This window comes from Quercus suber, unplaced genomic scaffold (assembly GCF_002906115.3).
Source record: "Quercus suber isolate HL8 unplaced genomic scaffold, Cork oak 2.0 scaffold_406, whole genome shotgun sequence".
NCBI lineage: Eukaryota > Viridiplantae > Streptophyta > Magnoliopsida > Fagales > Fagaceae > Quercus > Quercus suber.
The window spans coordinates 325,493-341,997 of NW_027069857.1; the positions used below are offsets into that span (position 1 = coordinate 325,493).

Consider the following 16,505-nt stretch of genomic DNA (forward strand, 5'->3'; position numbering starts at 1 on the left):
GGGGGGGGTTTTTTTTTTTTTTTTTTCTGGTGATTTGTTCTGTTCTAATCTGTTCGATTTCTGGTTGTGGTTGTAGTAGTTGTTGTTGTTGTTGCGGTGGTGGTGCCAATCTCTATTCTGATCTTGATGGTGGGTTTTTTTTTTTTCCTGGTGATCTGTTCTGTTCGATTTCTAGTTGTGGTTGTAGTTGTTGTTGTTGTTGTTGCTGCTGCAGTGATGGTTGATGATGACGATGATAATGGGGGAGAAATTTAATATATTATTTTAATATGTAAAAAATATTATTTTAATGTATAGAATTGTAGTATAAAATATCTGATAAATTGAATATTGTAAAATGATGTAATAAAATAATAAAGTAAAATTTTAATATGACAAAATAGCATAATTTTTGTCACATCTAATGCGGATGCTCTAAGAAGATTGCGTTAAAACCAATCCCAACACGCAAGTTTTAAACCGTGTGAATTTCAAAAAAGAAAAAAGTTTTAAACCGTGTGGGCTCCAAAATAAATACTCCAAATTAAATTGTGATGCGGGCCCATGGATTATCAGCGTAGCTCCATTTCAACGCCAGCATCGTGCAAAACAATTAATAGTTAAAACACAATAATTTTGGACGGTGTTAGTGTGCCGCATTATTCCCTCCTCTTTTTAATTGTTTTGACTTCTTTTTTTTTTTTTTTAATTTGGGGAAAAAGTATTGGTTGGAGTCTTTGATTCCTAAAACATTCCTCCAAAACTGCAAATTGCTTAAAAGAGGAATATACGTGAGTTAGAATAAAAACATACTTATATATTAAAATTTGAGTTTGAATTATTTTACTTATCTTAACTTTTTATCTTATTTATTTTGGCACATTTAAAAAAAAAATCTAATTTTATAGGAATAATTAGTTTTTGTTGACTTTCAGCCAACATATTACTCCAAATGCTTCTTAAAGTGAAAGTGTTAGCAAAAAAAAAATTATAATAAAAAAAATGCATTTGTAGTTAGTTGAAAATTGTTTGAACCTCAACTTTTTAAAGATATAATTGAGTTTTTATCTAAATTATTTATAAACAATATAAACCAAAAAAATTAAATTAAATTAACCTCGAACACATAAAATTTGTCAAAATGTCAAATGAATTTGTACAAACAATGAAATTATATAACAAAACCCTGATTTAGTGGCTCAACATGATATAAACATGTGACAAATTTTACACAAGTATTCTTGTTTCATACTCAAAACAACAATATTTTTGCTAGAAACTCAAACCACGTCCAATTAAAAATAATGCATTTTTTTTTCCAAATTATTTAGGATTTGAAACCTAATTTTCTTAACTGGTCCTCAAAATAAAAACTTACATAATTGGAGATGAACTAGTTTTTTTTTTTTTTTTATAATTATTTTATTTGGTTTTATATCAATCTCGTTTGGGAAAAATGAACAGATGGCTAAGATTATTGAATTAAGAAATATTTTTAAAACATTTTATAAAAGAAAAAATAATTAATTTTTTTAAGACTTTTTATATTTTTCACTTTATCAAAACTTTTAAAAAAAAATTTATTAAAGATTGCCTTAAAAAGGGTAAAACACCCATTAAAATGAACCTCTTACTATTTATGCTAAAAATGAAGGAGGGGATTAGGTCCGGTGTTTAATAATACTAATCCAATAAGATTGTGACACGTATCATTTTTGAAATGCATTGCAGGTGATTTGCTCCGATAATTAGGCAGAAACAAACCCCAAACCCAAACCCACGTGTCAGCTCCCTTTTATCGTTTTCCTATGTGTCACTCCCAAATTATCGATTCCTCAGACACCTGTGTTAACAATGTACTTCTCAGTTCTTTCTCTGTCTGTCCGTTTTTGTAACGGTGTCGCTGGTTTTATCAAGAACCCAACTTGCCGTTTTGAAAATAAACTTCTCTGTTAGGTAAGGTTGCTACTTGGTACCAGCCTTTTTGATCCCAAATAGAGAGACCCATTTGCCTTTTTTTTTTTTCCTTTTCTTTTTCCTCTTTTTTCTTTTTTTGCTTTTTTTGAATTGGATTCCTTGACCCATTTCGGTTTTTGAGTCATTTTAGTAGAAGAGCCATGCCTTTAGTTGGTAAAGTATCCCTTTGATCCAAAAGAAGTAGACCCATTTGGCTATTTCAGCCATTCCAACAAGAAAAATCAAATCTTTGGTTGATTTAAGAGCCGTTTGTTACTAATTTTGGAGACCCTTTTGCCTGTTTGAGTTGTTGAAGAAGATTTGGTGTTTTGTTTTACATTTTTTTTTTGGTTGCTTTTGGGGGTGGAGTGGGTGAGTGGGTGGGAGGGAATGGAAATGAATAGAATCGAGGAGGAGCAAACTGCTTTTGAAATAGGGGTGGTGGTTCCAAAAAGGAATGTGGAGGAAGAAAATGAGGATTGTAACTGTATGGAGATTCTTGTTGATGAGTTCACGAAGGTTGGTTTGATTGTTGAGAGAGTCCAAGGTGTTGCTGATGAGTTCATCAAGGTTTTATCTTCTACTTTGTCTCCTTAGCTCTCCTACAATCTTTGTTAATTAGTGATTTTTTTAATGCCTTGTGCTGGTACATACCATTTACATTGTGTAATATTGTTGAATCTTATGGTATAGCTCAAGAATCTTCTTTCCTTTGTGGTTCATGGATGTGGCTTACTAAATTATTTTAATTTCCGTATGAATCCTCATGTTTGTGTATGTTGTATGTACATGCCAGAATTTGAGGTGTTATGTGCATTTAATCTTATGCGTATGCACGCTCTATATGCATTTTATTTGTTTCTTCACTGTGATGTATTAGTTAATAGGGTAGGTAATTGCTGTGGAATCTATTTCGTGGTATTAATTTGTTCTATTGATTATTCTGATGAGGACTTACTAGCATGCTCTTTAAACCCTCAGGAGCAGATTAATTTCTAATTTGGGACCTTCATGTCCCTCTAATAAGAGAGAGAGGAGAAGGGTGAGAAGATGTTGTTTCTGATGTTTTAGTTTTTGTTGACATGGAGAAAATTTATGCAATTTGGCAATATTTCATTCTACATTTTTGCACCATACATCCCTTCTGGCTGACCTGAACCTTAAGTAATTTAAGTTTAACTTTTTGCTAAGTTGAGCTGCTGATTTTATCAATCTTTATTATTTCAGCTGGCAGCACCTTTGGAGACTTTGGGGAGGACTGCTGCTGAGTTAAAATTAAAGAAAAGGACCCATATTGGTAATGATAATGCAGTTTCTAGATGAGATTTTTTCCCTGTCTAATTTGACATGTTTCATTTGTCCTCTCTTATGAGTGCTAGAGCTCTTTGGTTTTCATTAAAAAGAAAAAAAGTATGTATTTTATCTTCCTAGAAAATATAATATGCTCTACTTTATCTCAGGTATGGATCTACAATTTGAATGGGAGGAGGTTGATGCTTTTGTGAAACAGCTTGATGGTTCATTGTTCAGTTGGTTTGAGCGTTTTCATTGCTACAATCACTTAATATATGGGATTGTGAGTCAACTTTTTCACACTCATACCATTCTTTATCATGATATCCTCCCCCTCCCTTTTTTTCCAACATTTTTTGCTTCTATTATTAAGCAAATATAGTATACTATATGAAGGCAATCCACATTGCAATGATTTTTTTTTTTTTTAAATGAGTATTAATTCTCTAAATATAAATTTACCTTACATCCGCTGAATGGAAGTATTTTCTACACCATAATCAACCAGCATACATGCCTTTATACTTCTTTTTAGAATTTGTCATAAATTGGTTTCATATTGCCACAGTACACTGATGGCTCTAATATTTGATATCATGACCTTATATATGATATATAAAAGTTATTTTCCCAACATGTTGTTTGAACATGATTTATTAGTTAAGCTGATATACAGACTGAAATTTACAGGTGAACAAGAGCAAGTCAGCTGTAACTTTAAAGTATGATGGAAAAGAGTTCTGTTGGGAAGTTGGTGAAAATTTAGTTCCAAAATTGGAATCAGTGCATTTCATAAAACAAGTCTTTCCTTTGCATGGTATGATTAACTTGTCACAAAAATATTGTGGTTCTGGTACCATCTGAATTTTAAAGTAAGATGACTTTTGGTTGATAGATGAAATGAAGAGGAAGAAACTCCTTAAGAATTGGGCACTGAACTGGTGGGACATTACAGACCAACCAATCGATGAGATTTATTCATATTTTGGGGCAAAGGTAACTATAGCTTTATTTATAGTTCTTTTGTCAGTTTTCTAATAATATCTTTGCCAACTTATAACAGGGAATTAATACTTTGCAGATTGCAATCTATTTTGCTTTCCTTGGAATGTATACACGATGGATGTTCTTCCCGGCTGCATTTGCTATCACTGTGCAGTTGATTGATTTTGGGTTGGCTACACTACCTCTTAATGTGCCTGCAGGCTGTTAATGTTTTTTTGTATATTTGAGAATCTGGTACAATATTGCTTATAAATAAATAAGTTGCTTCCTTAAATGCCTTTTCCAGGTCATTGCAGTTATTGGTGCTCCCTATTTTCTTCATAGGCATAATATTATGGGCTGTAATGTTTTCCCAGTTCTGGAAACGTAAAAACTCTGCCCTTTTGGCCAGGTTAGTCAATTATGTACTGAATATTAGATTCTTCTTCCTATTTTCCTCCTGTATTTTGTCAATTATACGTTGGTATCCTTCATGTCATTCTGTCTTGGTTTTGCTTTTATAGATGGCAAATCAGTTATTCAGTTGGAGTGGAGCCCGGATATAAACTTCTGGGCATGGAGTGGGGTTCCTTACAGTCACCTGTAAAAGCATTAAGAAAATGGGGGACTGAGAAAATAAACGAGAAAGAAGTGTACCAAAGAAGTGAGTGGTTTGGACATCTCCTGAGATTCAGAAATGATGCTATAGTTATCATGAGTATTATATTCCTTCAGCTGCCATTTGAGTTGGCATATGCTCATCTTTACGAGGCTATTGTCTCTGATGTTATGAAGTAAGAGTCTCAGTTATTTTCGTTTAGGTTTTTTTCCCCCTTAATATAATGTTTCTTAATGTATGAAATTATGTTGATAATTTATTGGTAACAACAAGAATGTGTGTTCTTGAGTTCTCTTCTACTCAACCCTCCCAATGTCTATGGCTCTCTTATACCTTCATCATGTGTTCTCTTAAGTCAATTTAATATAAGTTATATTTGTCTTCTACTTCTGTTGTCCGAGTAAGATGATGATGCTACCACAAACCACCTCCATGAACCTTCCTTTTGAGTATTATAAGATTCTATCCATAATATTCCTTTCTTTAAATCCAGTCTTTCTCCATTGATTTTATTTAAACCTCCAGACTTCTTTTGGCATAAGAAAGATGAAGGTTTAGAAGGTTTATCAAGGTGAGGTTCACAACCCTAGCCACTAGCCAATTCCTTGTCATACAGACTCAGATGCTTATCTGTTGCTATCATGTCAAAATCTATTTCTGTTGTCCAGGTTTAGGCTATCTACATGAAGGATGGACATTTTAAAAAAAATTCTATTAAGTGATCTTCCCCAAATTTTCATGCTAAAACCCCCTTTTTCCAATTTCTTTTAATATTGTATAGATTTCTTCTTGGATTTGTTAATGAAGATGACACTTTTCTAATTTTTCTTTTCAGGTTTGGGCTGACAGCTGTTTATCTGTTTGCTATTCAGCATTTTACACGGATTGGAGGTATGATATCGGTTAGGCTCATTAAGTATGAAAACAATGAAACTGCAGAAAAAAGGGCTGACAGCTTGGTCTACAAGGTATTGACTAGAATTTTCATACATCCCTTGTGGCTTTTCTTGTCCCTTTATGGGAGATTTACTGCACTTCAAGACCATAATTGCTCTTGCAGGTCTTTGGTCTTTATTTCATGCAGACATATATTGGAGTTTTCTATCATGCTCTCTTGCACCGCAATTTTTTGACTCTCCGCCAAGTCTTGATTCAGCGTCTTCTTATATCTGAGGTGAAGTAGATCCTTTTTTGTTTGGTTTCTTTTAATTTAGATTTCACTGCTGCTTGGCTTGATATGCTCTTGAACTGGAAATGTTATCCAGGTTTTGGAGAACTTGTTGGAGAACTCTTTACCCTATCTTAAGTACAGCTACAAAAAATACAGAGTCCGGTAAGTTTCTTCTGTCTGCTGTCATGTCTTGACAACTTAGCCTTTTGGGGCATGCTTAATTTTACCTTCTTTTTGTGTTACCTGAACATGGGTTGATGCATCATTCCATCATCAAGAAAGAATAAAAGACGTGAAAAAGGATCATCAACAGGGAAGATCCAGTTTTCTTCAAGAGTAGAGAAAGAGTACCTGAAACCTTCTTACACAGCAAGCATTGGTGGGGAGCTTGAAGATGGGCTGTTTGATGGTAATATGCCAAATAAATTTACTGTAAAACCAGATTCATTTTGAAATCATATTCAATTATATGCTTTTTTTTTTTTTTTTTGTTTCTCAAAGTACTATAAATATCATTTTTATAAACTGTTTTGGAGAGAAGTCTTGGTTGAGTTAGAATTGTCAAATTGGATTGGAATTATATGCATGAAACTTAGTGTGCATTTGGGAATTGTTGAAAAAGTTTTGACTTTGGCATGTCTCAGCTTTTTTGCAAATAATCTAGCTTTTAACTTTTTGTAACACATTTAACATAAAAGTTACCAAAAACTATATCTTTTGATAAACAATATGCAAATAAGCAATTCCCAAATGGACACTTATGCTTCATGTGAGGTTTGCATCAACTTACTTCATTAATTTGTACTAGATATTTTGGTCTTTCTTTTTCTCTAAAGTTCCAGTGATAATGTTAGCTTGTTAATTTGAACTGAAGAATTCATGTGTTCTGTAGACACGGAAATTGGAACTCGAAAGTTTTTCTTCCTTGTTTTTTTAAATCAATCATGATGTTCTCATAATATTTCCATTTTGACTGATTATCAAGATTCACCTGCAGACTGTTTGGAGCTGGCTTTACAGTTTGGAATGATCATGATGTTTGCTTGTGCATTCCCCCTCGCATTTGCCTTCGCTACTTTGGTATATAATGCTTTTTGTGGTACTTCCACCATGTGTTTTTTCTTTTCCCTTCTATTTTATTTAATTTTTGAGTTTGTTTTGATTCAAAGTAAAGTGAATGATGAAGTTCCACAATTTGCAGAACAACATTACAGAAATTAGAACAGATGCATTAAAGCTGCTTGCCATGTTAAAAAGGCCTGTCCCTCGTGCTGCCACGACGATTGGTGCTTGGCTGAACATTTTTCAGGTACTTAATTATCTGGATGTGAGAACTATTTTATCATGAATACTCTTGGAAGAAAAACATCTATGCTTATTTCTACATTTAAAATACTAGGACAACACAAACTAGATGGATGTGATCATATCGATGCAACACTATGATGGACTGAAAAATCACACATTCATAGTTCATACAAACGTTTTCAAATTCACAAAGCAGAAATCATTGATTTGTCTGTTCACTGTTCCTAAAATTTCCCCCATTCTTTCAAAACTCCACACTAGATGCAAATCTAAAGATGGTTTTCTGTGTACTCCATCAATGCCCAACTGATTTTAGTATGTCTCTTCAATTTTCAGTTCCTGATAGTAATGTCAATATGCACCAACTGCGCATTTCTAGTATGGTTTTATGATCATGAGGGGAAATGGAGCATAGAGCCTGGACTTGCAATAATTTTGGTCATTGAACATATCCTCCTGTTGATTAAGTTTGGATTCTCCCGCTTTGTTCCTGAGGTGACTCTTGTCTCTTTTGTAAAGTATCTTCTTTTCCATATCCATTTCTCTTACTTATGTAGAATATGTATAATACTATATTGTTTTTTCTTTTCCCTTCTATTTTATTTAATTTTTGAGTTTGTTTTGATTCAAAGTAAAGTGAATGATGAAGTTCCACAATTTGCAGAACAACATTACAGAAATTAGAACAGATGCATTAAAGCTGCTTGCCATGTTAAAAAGGCCTGTCCCTCGTGCTGCCACGACAATTGGTGCTTGGCTGAACATTTTTCAGGTACTTAATTATCTGGATGTGAGAACTATTTTATCATGAATACTCTTGGAAGAAAAACATCTATGCTTATTTCTACATTTAAAATACTAGGACAACACAAACTAGATGGGTGTGATCATGTCGATGCAACACTATGATGAACTGAAAAATCACACATTCATAGTTCATACAAACGTTTTCAAATTCACAAAGCAGAAATCATTGATTTGTCTGTTCACTGTTCCTAAAATTTCCCCCATTCTTTCAAAACTCCACACTAGATGCAAATCTAAAGGTGGTTTTCTATGTACTCCATCAATGCCCAACTGATTTTAGTATGTCTCTTCAATTTTCAGTTCCTGATAGTAATGTCAATATGCACCAACTGCGCATTTCTAGTATGGTTTTATGATCATGAGGGGAAATGGAGCATAGAGCCTGGACTTGCAATAATTTTGGTCATTGAACATATCCTCCTGTTGATTAAGTTTGGATTCTCCCGCTTTGTTCCTGAGGTGACTCTTGTCTCTTTTGTAAAGTATCTTCTTTTCCATATCCATTTCTCTTACTTATGTAGAATATGTATAATACTATAATTTGAATTAAGATTTTTGGGTATTAATAAACTAAAGGTCATATGGAACTTTGTTTTCTGGCAGGAACCCGCATGGGTTAGAGCCAATCGTGTGAAAAATGCCACACAGGCACAGGATGTGTGCTCAAAACAGCTCTTGAGAACCATTTCTGGTGGCAGAAAGATGTTTGGCGAGGTAAAAGAGAGTGAGAAGAATGACTTGTGACCTTCTCAATCTCTTCTCCACTGCATTTATGGCACAAAAGAAGAAAAGGAACCAGAGGTTTTTTCCTGTAATAGTTCTTTGGAGCTGATCAAAGTTTTGAGGTCTGACCGTAGAGTCATGCTTGTTTAGCCATGTAGAGAATTCTTGTACATTTGGCTCAATCTTGTTCTACACTTTGGTGGATAGTAGTTTTCTTTTAGGAAAATTTTGCATAGGGATTTCTAGAATGCATGCTTCATTTATGAGGAGGATTTAAAGCAAGATGTGATCTTTCTAAGCAGAGCCTTAGAAAATATTCTCCTGTTTTTTTCTTTTCTTCCAGTTGTTATCTGTATTATAATTGACAAAAAAAAAAACATTACAAAAACCAATGTAGAAAATTTTTGATAAATATATACATCATGTTTGTTGTTATCTGTATTATAATTGACAAAAAAAAAATAAAATAAAATAAAAATATATACACACATTACTGTTGCAAATCCAATCTTCCATGCCAATTTGACTCACTACAAACTAGCACAACACCAAATGGGTTCGTTTCTTTTTTGATTCTATTGTACATTATCTAGATCTAAACAATGCGTCACAAGAAAGTTTATTCAAAAACATGTTGTGTATAGTATGATACAATAATAACCACAAACCTTAGTCTCTAAATTCTTAGATGTTATTTATGTTATAAAATGAATTTGACAAAGTCAATATTTGTACAATTTGCTGTTGTTGAGTTGCTACCCGCTAGCTGTGGTGCAACGATGGTCATGTAACGTTGTTCATGGTCTTTTTTCTATGATGGAATTGTGCAAAAGAAATGCCACTGTTTTGCATGTAATATGCTGCCTCTTGATTTCAGTTATAGCGGAATTTCAACCCTTACTAACCTGGTCCACTTGATTTTGGATATTTGTTCATTTTTTTAATTCAAGCTTGATTTCTCCTCTTTATTTTCCCTCTTTTTTAATCCATGAAAAAAAAAAAAAAAAAAAAAAAGAGACTTGCAAGTGTGGTCACTGCCCTCGCACCACTTATTCCCTGCTTACAATGAGTAGGACCCGTTTGATAATATTATTCTAATAACGTTATTTGTATTTTTTGAAAATACATGTAAGTGAAAAAGTGTGAAAATATGTGAATGTTATTTAAATATTAAAAACTGTTGTTTAAAATACACTACCAAACACCTCCTAATTTTTCTTATTGTTGGAATCACCATATTGTTCATATTCACACTTCAAGAACAAAACTTTAATTTTTGAACTTTGGTAGTCAACAAAAACCATGGGATCTTTAGGTTTTGGTTTTGCTCACAACCTTGGTAGTTATGTAAAAACCAAAAGCCATTTCCAATGAACAGGCAATATAACTGAAAGAATCGCTCCCAGTCCCTTTATATCCTCTCTTGAACCCAAACAGGCGAAAAACAAAATCCTTTCCTGCATGATAAATTTGGCAATGCATATCAATCCCTAGGCTCCGCAGCAAAAGGATAGCACCAAAGTTTGATATCATGAAGATCTTCCTGCAATTCAGTCCAATCAAAAAGAGAGAAATCACACTACTGGGAATTCTTTATTTTTATTTTTCAACATTTTTGTTTGAGATAGGCTAAAATTCATTGCCCTCTATTTTCAATTTTCCGCTTAAAGCATGCATCAAACATGTATAAGCTCTCTGCCAACAACAAAGAATATGTAGTATTAAAGGCAAAAAAAGTATTATAGGCCACATTTAATCTGTCTGAACTCCACCATGAAGTCAGCAAGAGAAAACCACAGGAAAGGGCATCCCCTTATAGCAGAACAAAACCATGACATACAACATTACTGAAACAAGGTTCCAATACCATGTAACAAGCATTTGCTGGGTCCAAATCCCTTCAATATTAAGTCATCACACAACAATGGAAAGTTTCGAGCAACCATAAAACAATCTAGCCAGGTCTTGGATTCCCGGATTAAACTAAAGACCAACTTCCTTTGGTAAAGCCTGTCAATTGTAACTTGAGGAATACAAAGTACAATGCAAAAGTTCCCAAACACTGCAGAAGAGAATCAAGGCAAGATAGCAACAGAAAAGTATAAAAAGAACAGTGCCAAATTGGTATCATTACATATCCAATGGTTGAGCAGTAAAATAAATCCTGAAGCAGTGAAATCTTAGATTGTAGTCTCAAATCTCTGAAGTAGCAGCAGCAATAAAGACTACATCATACCTTGCACAAACTTTTACAACATCCTTCAAGAAGTGCACTATGCCACAATCAGTTGACTCTTAATCGGAATCCTCATATACTTCTCCATCATCAGATAACTCATCAAAGGATCTTATATCAAGCTGGTAACGAAGTATACCCCCGATCCCACCAAACCCTCTGCAAAATTGTGATCCCTCTTGGGATTTGTTGGTGATAAATTCAAGTGTGCAACCAAACCGCTTGTACTCATTCGCAAACCATTCAAGTAAGGGCAACTTCTCCTGAACCTCCAACTCTGAGGAGGTGGCTGAATCCCGGAAGTTGCTCTGATCAGCCTCTTGTTCCTTGTTCAGATGCTTTATGACAATCTCACCTGTGGTACTGTTTTTCAACACATACCTGTTAATATCCAAGTTTTCCCACACAATGAGGGTTTCCACAGCACCCATTTCTAGAGTCTTCAACGTGTCATCAACACCAAAGACATATTTACCAGTATCCTGACTGATCTCCTCAAAGTATTTGCCAATCAAGCGTTTCTCTTGTATAAACTTCACATTGGATAGAATTTCTGAGGAAAGCTCAATGGCTTGATTGAAACCATTTTCCCCTCCATAAGAAACATCAACCACATTCAATATCTTTGCTTGTAATCGAGGATCAAACATATCTGACTGACTGAGCTCAGTCTTGAAGTCAGCTGAACCAGCAAGTATAAGCCCAGCAACATTAGGCTGACTCGTAGCAGGATTAATGAAGAACTGTGTGGCAAGTTCTGCAGTCTTTCTTACATAGTTGTGTCGCTTTTCCATTCGAAGACGAGCAAAACGTAGAGCTGACTGCCCTCCTCTGCCATGCTTCTTTGGTAGATCGACTGTGAACTTATGAAGCACTTCTCTTGTGTTTCCACTCAATGTCCCAAAAAGGGTGCCATTTCCATCCATGACTATAAAACCAAACTTGTCATCAGATTCTAAAAGTTCATTTAGAGCTTCTGTGTGAAATTTATTGTCACAGAGGTAGAGTGATGCATTTATAGGCTTAAAAGGCTCAAAGTCAATCGTAACCTTCTTTTCCTTGCCATCTTCAGTAACAATTGTTCCAGTATAAAGCACCAGCCCATTGGGAGGAACCTTGTTATAAAGCTTTAGCCTCTGTTGAGCAGAAGTAATGGCCCCCAACACTGACTGACGGTTCACCCTACTTTTGATGTTTGAAGCAGTTCCAAATTCATCACCTAACATCTTAGTGACCCGAGATATTTGATCACGGGGAGGCATAATAAGAGAAATCATGCTGGTACCATTGCCTCTTGCAGCTTCCAATGCTTTGATCAACTTCTTGATTTTCCATATCTCAATGTTCTTATCCGTTTCTTGAGCATCTGCCATTTTATGTTTTGATAGACACGACTAGAACAAAAATCCCAGCCTAGCAATAAAGGTGAAAGTTAGAAAAATATTAATTAAAAGTTTAAAAAAAAAAAAAAAAAAAGCATTAGTATCATCAACCTTTTAGTTTTAAAAAAGGACTTTACAATCCAAAAACCACTAAAATAGGGCCACAGAAGTATCATAAATTCACAAGTATTATAATGATTAAGTAATACTAATACAACTTTACAACAACAAATGATATGTGTTCCGCATATTATCAAAACATGAATGCATACACAGACAAAAACAAGGACCAAGTGAATATATATATATATATATATAGATGGGTAGAAGCTGGGAGAATTAGCCATTAAGTTGTCAAGAATATTTATCACTATAAAGCTCAGTTAGTAATTCTACATACATGCATGTATAATACAAGTACTTTTGTAGAGACAAGTTTTATATAATCGTTGCTCAGATTCAGCAGAACCCAGGAGCTGCAAATTTTTACTGCAACTAGTCCTACAATGAGACCCTAACTAAGAAATAAGCCAAGAGCACTATGCCATTTCCAGCACCCACAAAATTAACACACATACAAATCTCAATATCCTCATTTCCACTTGCAACAAACAGCAAAAAAGCATATCATGAGCCACCCATGTAAGATTCACATACCCCTTAATAAATTACTCCATATCCATGCTTACAGATCCTAGTAAATAAATTTGTGCTAATTTTTATGGCGATGCAATCTAATATGCTTTCCAAGTGAGGCCAAGGGTATCGTCATGTACAACAACCACCAAGCCTTAGTCACAAAATTTTGGGGTCGATTATAGATAGTCAGATCAGTCACATGTATTCTTTTCTACCAAAGTTTGACTCTCTATAACTTCCTCAATTCACATGTCCTTTTTCACTACTTCTATAAATGTCATTAAACAAAAACACACTACCCAAGTTGTCAACACTAGTATTTAGAAAGTATAACAAAATGAACTGAGAATTACCCACCATTTCATTTGCCCCTACAATTACAATCAGCTTCAAAATTTCATCTAAACGAATAAATAATCAACGCAAACCCAAATCATAATCACCAATGAATTACCAAATCATCACTACAAGTAATACTATCAGTAGCATCAAATGGACCCAATGTAATAAGATTCACATGGGTATACCTATAACTGACTTAACTAACTATAATAAATACGTTCTTTTTTTTTTTACCAAATTTGAAAATGTTGACTAATTTTTTTTGAAGGATCTGTTCCAATTTTGCCCCCCAAACAAAGTTTCTAAAATTGTTTTCAATAGGATCCAAAATTAGTTGCGAAATTGGCGTAACCGTAAGATCATAACCGCATCAATATTTTCCATCCAAAAAATAAATAAATATAAATAAATAAAACAAAAATCAGTTAATATAAATCTCAAAGTAAACAGAATCTCACCTATAACGAAAATTTATTTGAGGAAATAGAAAAAGAAAAAAAAGGTTATTATTACCTTACTGGTTAGGACCAATCGGAAAAGGAGACTTGGAAGACTAACAGTGAAGCTCTCTGTCTCTCAAAGATGCTCTTAGGGTTCCTTTAGCACCGACTTTTGAGGGATATTTTATTTATTTTTTAATTTGTCTAATTGTTGGGCCCACAAATAAAATGAGATGAAACTATAAAGTTAGAAATCTGGCCCAAATTTTAAAGGGCTACTGGGCCTTCATTCTTCTAAAACCTAAGCCTAGAGAATTTGATTTTCTTTTTTAATTGATTTTTTTTTTTTTTTTGTAAACTTCATATTCTAACCTTGGTTCTTCCTTCAATCATATGATATTTTACCAATTAATTTTTTTTTTCTTCTAAAAAAATCCCTCGTATAATGTTTTCTTTCATCTAGTCTGCAATGATGATATAATTAGTTTTTTTTTTTTTTTTTGTTCATGAGAACAAACTAGATTGGAGTCACAGTGTACAAATTTTAAATTGCTTTGCAACTTCTTTTATTAAGTAGTTTTGGCAATTCACTCAATCAAAGCACATTGCTACAAATACTGAGCAAAAGAAAGACTCACACACACACACACACACACATATATATATATATATATATTAGACAGCTTATGGCGTTCGCTATTAACTATTTATCATCAAACCAAGACACCAATTGATTTTTAGTGTAAGTAGGGATTAAACTTCAGATCTTTTACTCAACCATCAAAGACTTTACCAATTTTTTTTTTTTTTTTTGATGTGAACTACGACAATTGAATTAAGAAGAAGAAAATAGTACATCAGAGGACACTAAATGCTCCACAAAAGGAGGACAAGTGCCTAACCACATAATAGACTCAGGTAAGGACTTAGCATGCTGGGCTAACCCATGTGCTACTTTATTACCAATTAAGCTAACTGAAACTCATGATATACAAATAATTTAATTAATCACATTTACAAAAACACCAAGGAAAAGAGAGAGAGAGAGAGAGAGAGAGAGAGAGAGAGAATTATGGCTTTCAATTATAGTCTCCCTTCCTCAACAGATTATGTTTTATTTATTTATTTATTTTATAAGATAAGGAACCTTTTCTAGAAAAAACTATTAAAACTTGTGTAAAACCTACGTCTGCTGACCTCACCCGCCAAAACCCCCTTATCAAAGCAAGCCTTTTGAAAGTGGGTGTCCAACCTAGTTTGTTCTCATTGGCAGAGACAAGCTTGTTATGTCACCATCTTAAAGACAAGATGAAAGAAGATGTTACGTTTATTTTACCATTTTATTGTTAGTTTGTAAAATTTTATATTAAAGTTAGATAATAATTTATCATATTTCTTCACTCCAATGCTTCTATTAAGATCAGATTAAAAAGCCTAAAAGTAATGCCTATTTTCTTGGTGAGGCACCTCGTTAATCAACAACGTGATGACTAAGACATGAGTAAGATCTTAGTATACATAGGAATTTTCTGAGAAAAAAGAAAAGAAAAGAAAGAGAGGTTATTACTTATTATTAANTCTCTTCTCTCTCTCTTTTCCTTGTGTTTTTGTAAATGTGATTAATTAAATTATTTGTATATCATGAGTTTCAGTTAGCTTAATTGGTAAAGTATTTGATGGTTGAATAAGAGATCTGAAGTTTAATTCCTACTTACACTAAAAAATTAATTGGTGTCTTGGTTTGATGATAAATAGTTATTAGGAACGCCATAAGCTGTCTATATATATAATATATATATATATGTCTTTCTTTTGCTCAGTATTTGTAGCAATGTGCTTTGATTGAGTGAATTGCCAAAACTACTTAATAAAAGAAGTTGCAAAGCAATTTAAAATTTGTACACTGTGACTCCAATCTAGCTCTCTATATATATATATATAATCATTATTTCAAGACACCGGTAAATTTCATTTTTATGTAGACAAGACTCGGTTCTATATTTTTTATATTCAATGATATAAAGATTTTAGTAATTGAGTTTATTAAAATCCATAATTTAAAACATTTTATAATCAAGATTATTGAAGCCAGGGGTAGCTTTTAGACAAAAACTAAATTGAGACATTGTATAGATTTAAATGTCTTTTTTAAATAAAAAATTAATATTACTTAAACTCTATTATCTTATTTTAGATGTAAAATTACTAATTAACCACGTAGATTTTTTTTTTTTTAAGAAAGTCTATAAACATAAAAACATATGACAAAACTTTTTACACTTATTAATGTGGCAGATTGATAGTAGTAAGTAAAAATATGATATTAGTAGTTGACCTAGATGAGAACTAGTAAAAATTTGTCAACTTAATTGTTGTGAAAAATGTTGTGAAAATTTTTGTATATTGCTTCTTTTTTTTCTTTTCTTTTTTTATAGAAGTTCTTTATTCACAACATTTTTACAACAAATCTTAGGTGTTAAGTTGTTACTAGTTCTAATTTGAACCCACCATTAAAATTACTTTGTTGTCCACCAATAATAGCTAGTAACAACTTGACACTTAGGATTTGTTGTGAAAAATGTTGTAGACATAGCATTTTTCTTTCTTTTTTTCTAGTTTTTCGTTT

At 33.2% G+C, this 16,505-nt stretch overlaps 2 protein-coding genes across 3 annotated transcripts; one reads left to right on the top strand and one right to left on the bottom strand.

The window, feature by feature from the left end:
* The first annotated feature begins 1,721 nt into the window (after positions 1-1,721).
* On the top strand, positions 1,722-9,275 carry LOC111999807 (anoctamin-like protein At1g73020). 2 transcript variants are annotated; one of them, XM_065761322.1, is made up of 16 exons: positions 1,722-2,505; positions 3,163-3,232; positions 3,396-3,511; positions 3,919-4,045; positions 4,124-4,224; positions 4,310-4,401; positions 4,520-4,624; positions 4,737-5,006; positions 5,667-5,799; positions 5,892-6,005; positions 6,097-6,164; positions 6,281-6,411; positions 7,000-7,082; positions 7,204-7,311; positions 7,647-7,805; positions 8,721-9,275. In XM_065761322.1, the coding sequence occupies exons 1-16, from the start codon at positions 2,326-2,328 to the stop codon at positions 8,859-8,861; spliced, it is 1,998 nt and encodes a 665-aa protein (XP_065617394.1). In that variant the 5' UTR covers positions 1,722-2,325; the 3' UTR covers positions 8,862-9,275. The 2 variants fall into 2 exon arrangements, with proteins under 2 accessions (XP_065617394.1, XP_065617393.1); XM_065761321.1 differs by lacking the exons at positions 7,647-7,805; positions 8,721-9,275 and having other exon boundaries at positions 1,723-2,505; positions 7,000-7,101; positions 7,204-7,242.
* A 1,543-nt stretch (positions 9,276-10,818) lies between these two features.
* On the bottom strand, positions 10,819-14,066 carry LOC136062361 (eukaryotic peptide chain release factor subunit 1-3). Its single transcript, XM_065761319.1, has 2 exons — positions 13,953-14,066; positions 10,819-12,489 (listed from the first exon to the last, which is right to left on the bottom strand). The coding sequence occupies exon 2, from the start codon at positions 12,447-12,449 to the stop codon at positions 11,136-11,138; it is 1,314 nt and encodes a 437-aa protein (XP_065617391.1). The 5' UTR covers positions 12,450-12,489; positions 13,953-14,066; the 3' UTR covers positions 10,819-11,135.
* Between the last annotated feature and the right edge of the window lie 2,439 nt (positions 14,067-16,505).

Coding starts and splice junctions, on each gene's coding strand:
- LOC111999807 (XM_065761322.1), top strand. CDS start 2,326: ATGGAAATGAATAGAATCGAGGAGGAGCAAACTGCTTTTGAAATAGGG. Junction 2,506..3,162: donor TTGCTGATGAGTTCATCAAG/GTTTTATCTTCT, acceptor TTATTATTTCAG/CTGGCAGCACCTTTGGAGAC. Junction 6,006..6,096: donor AGCGTCTTCTTATATCTGAG/GTGAAGTAGATC, acceptor AATGTTATCCAG/GTTTTGGAGAACTTGTTGGA.
- LOC136062361 (XM_065761319.1), bottom strand. CDS start 12,449: ATGGCAGATGCTCAAGAAACGGATAAGAACATTGAGATATGGAAAATC.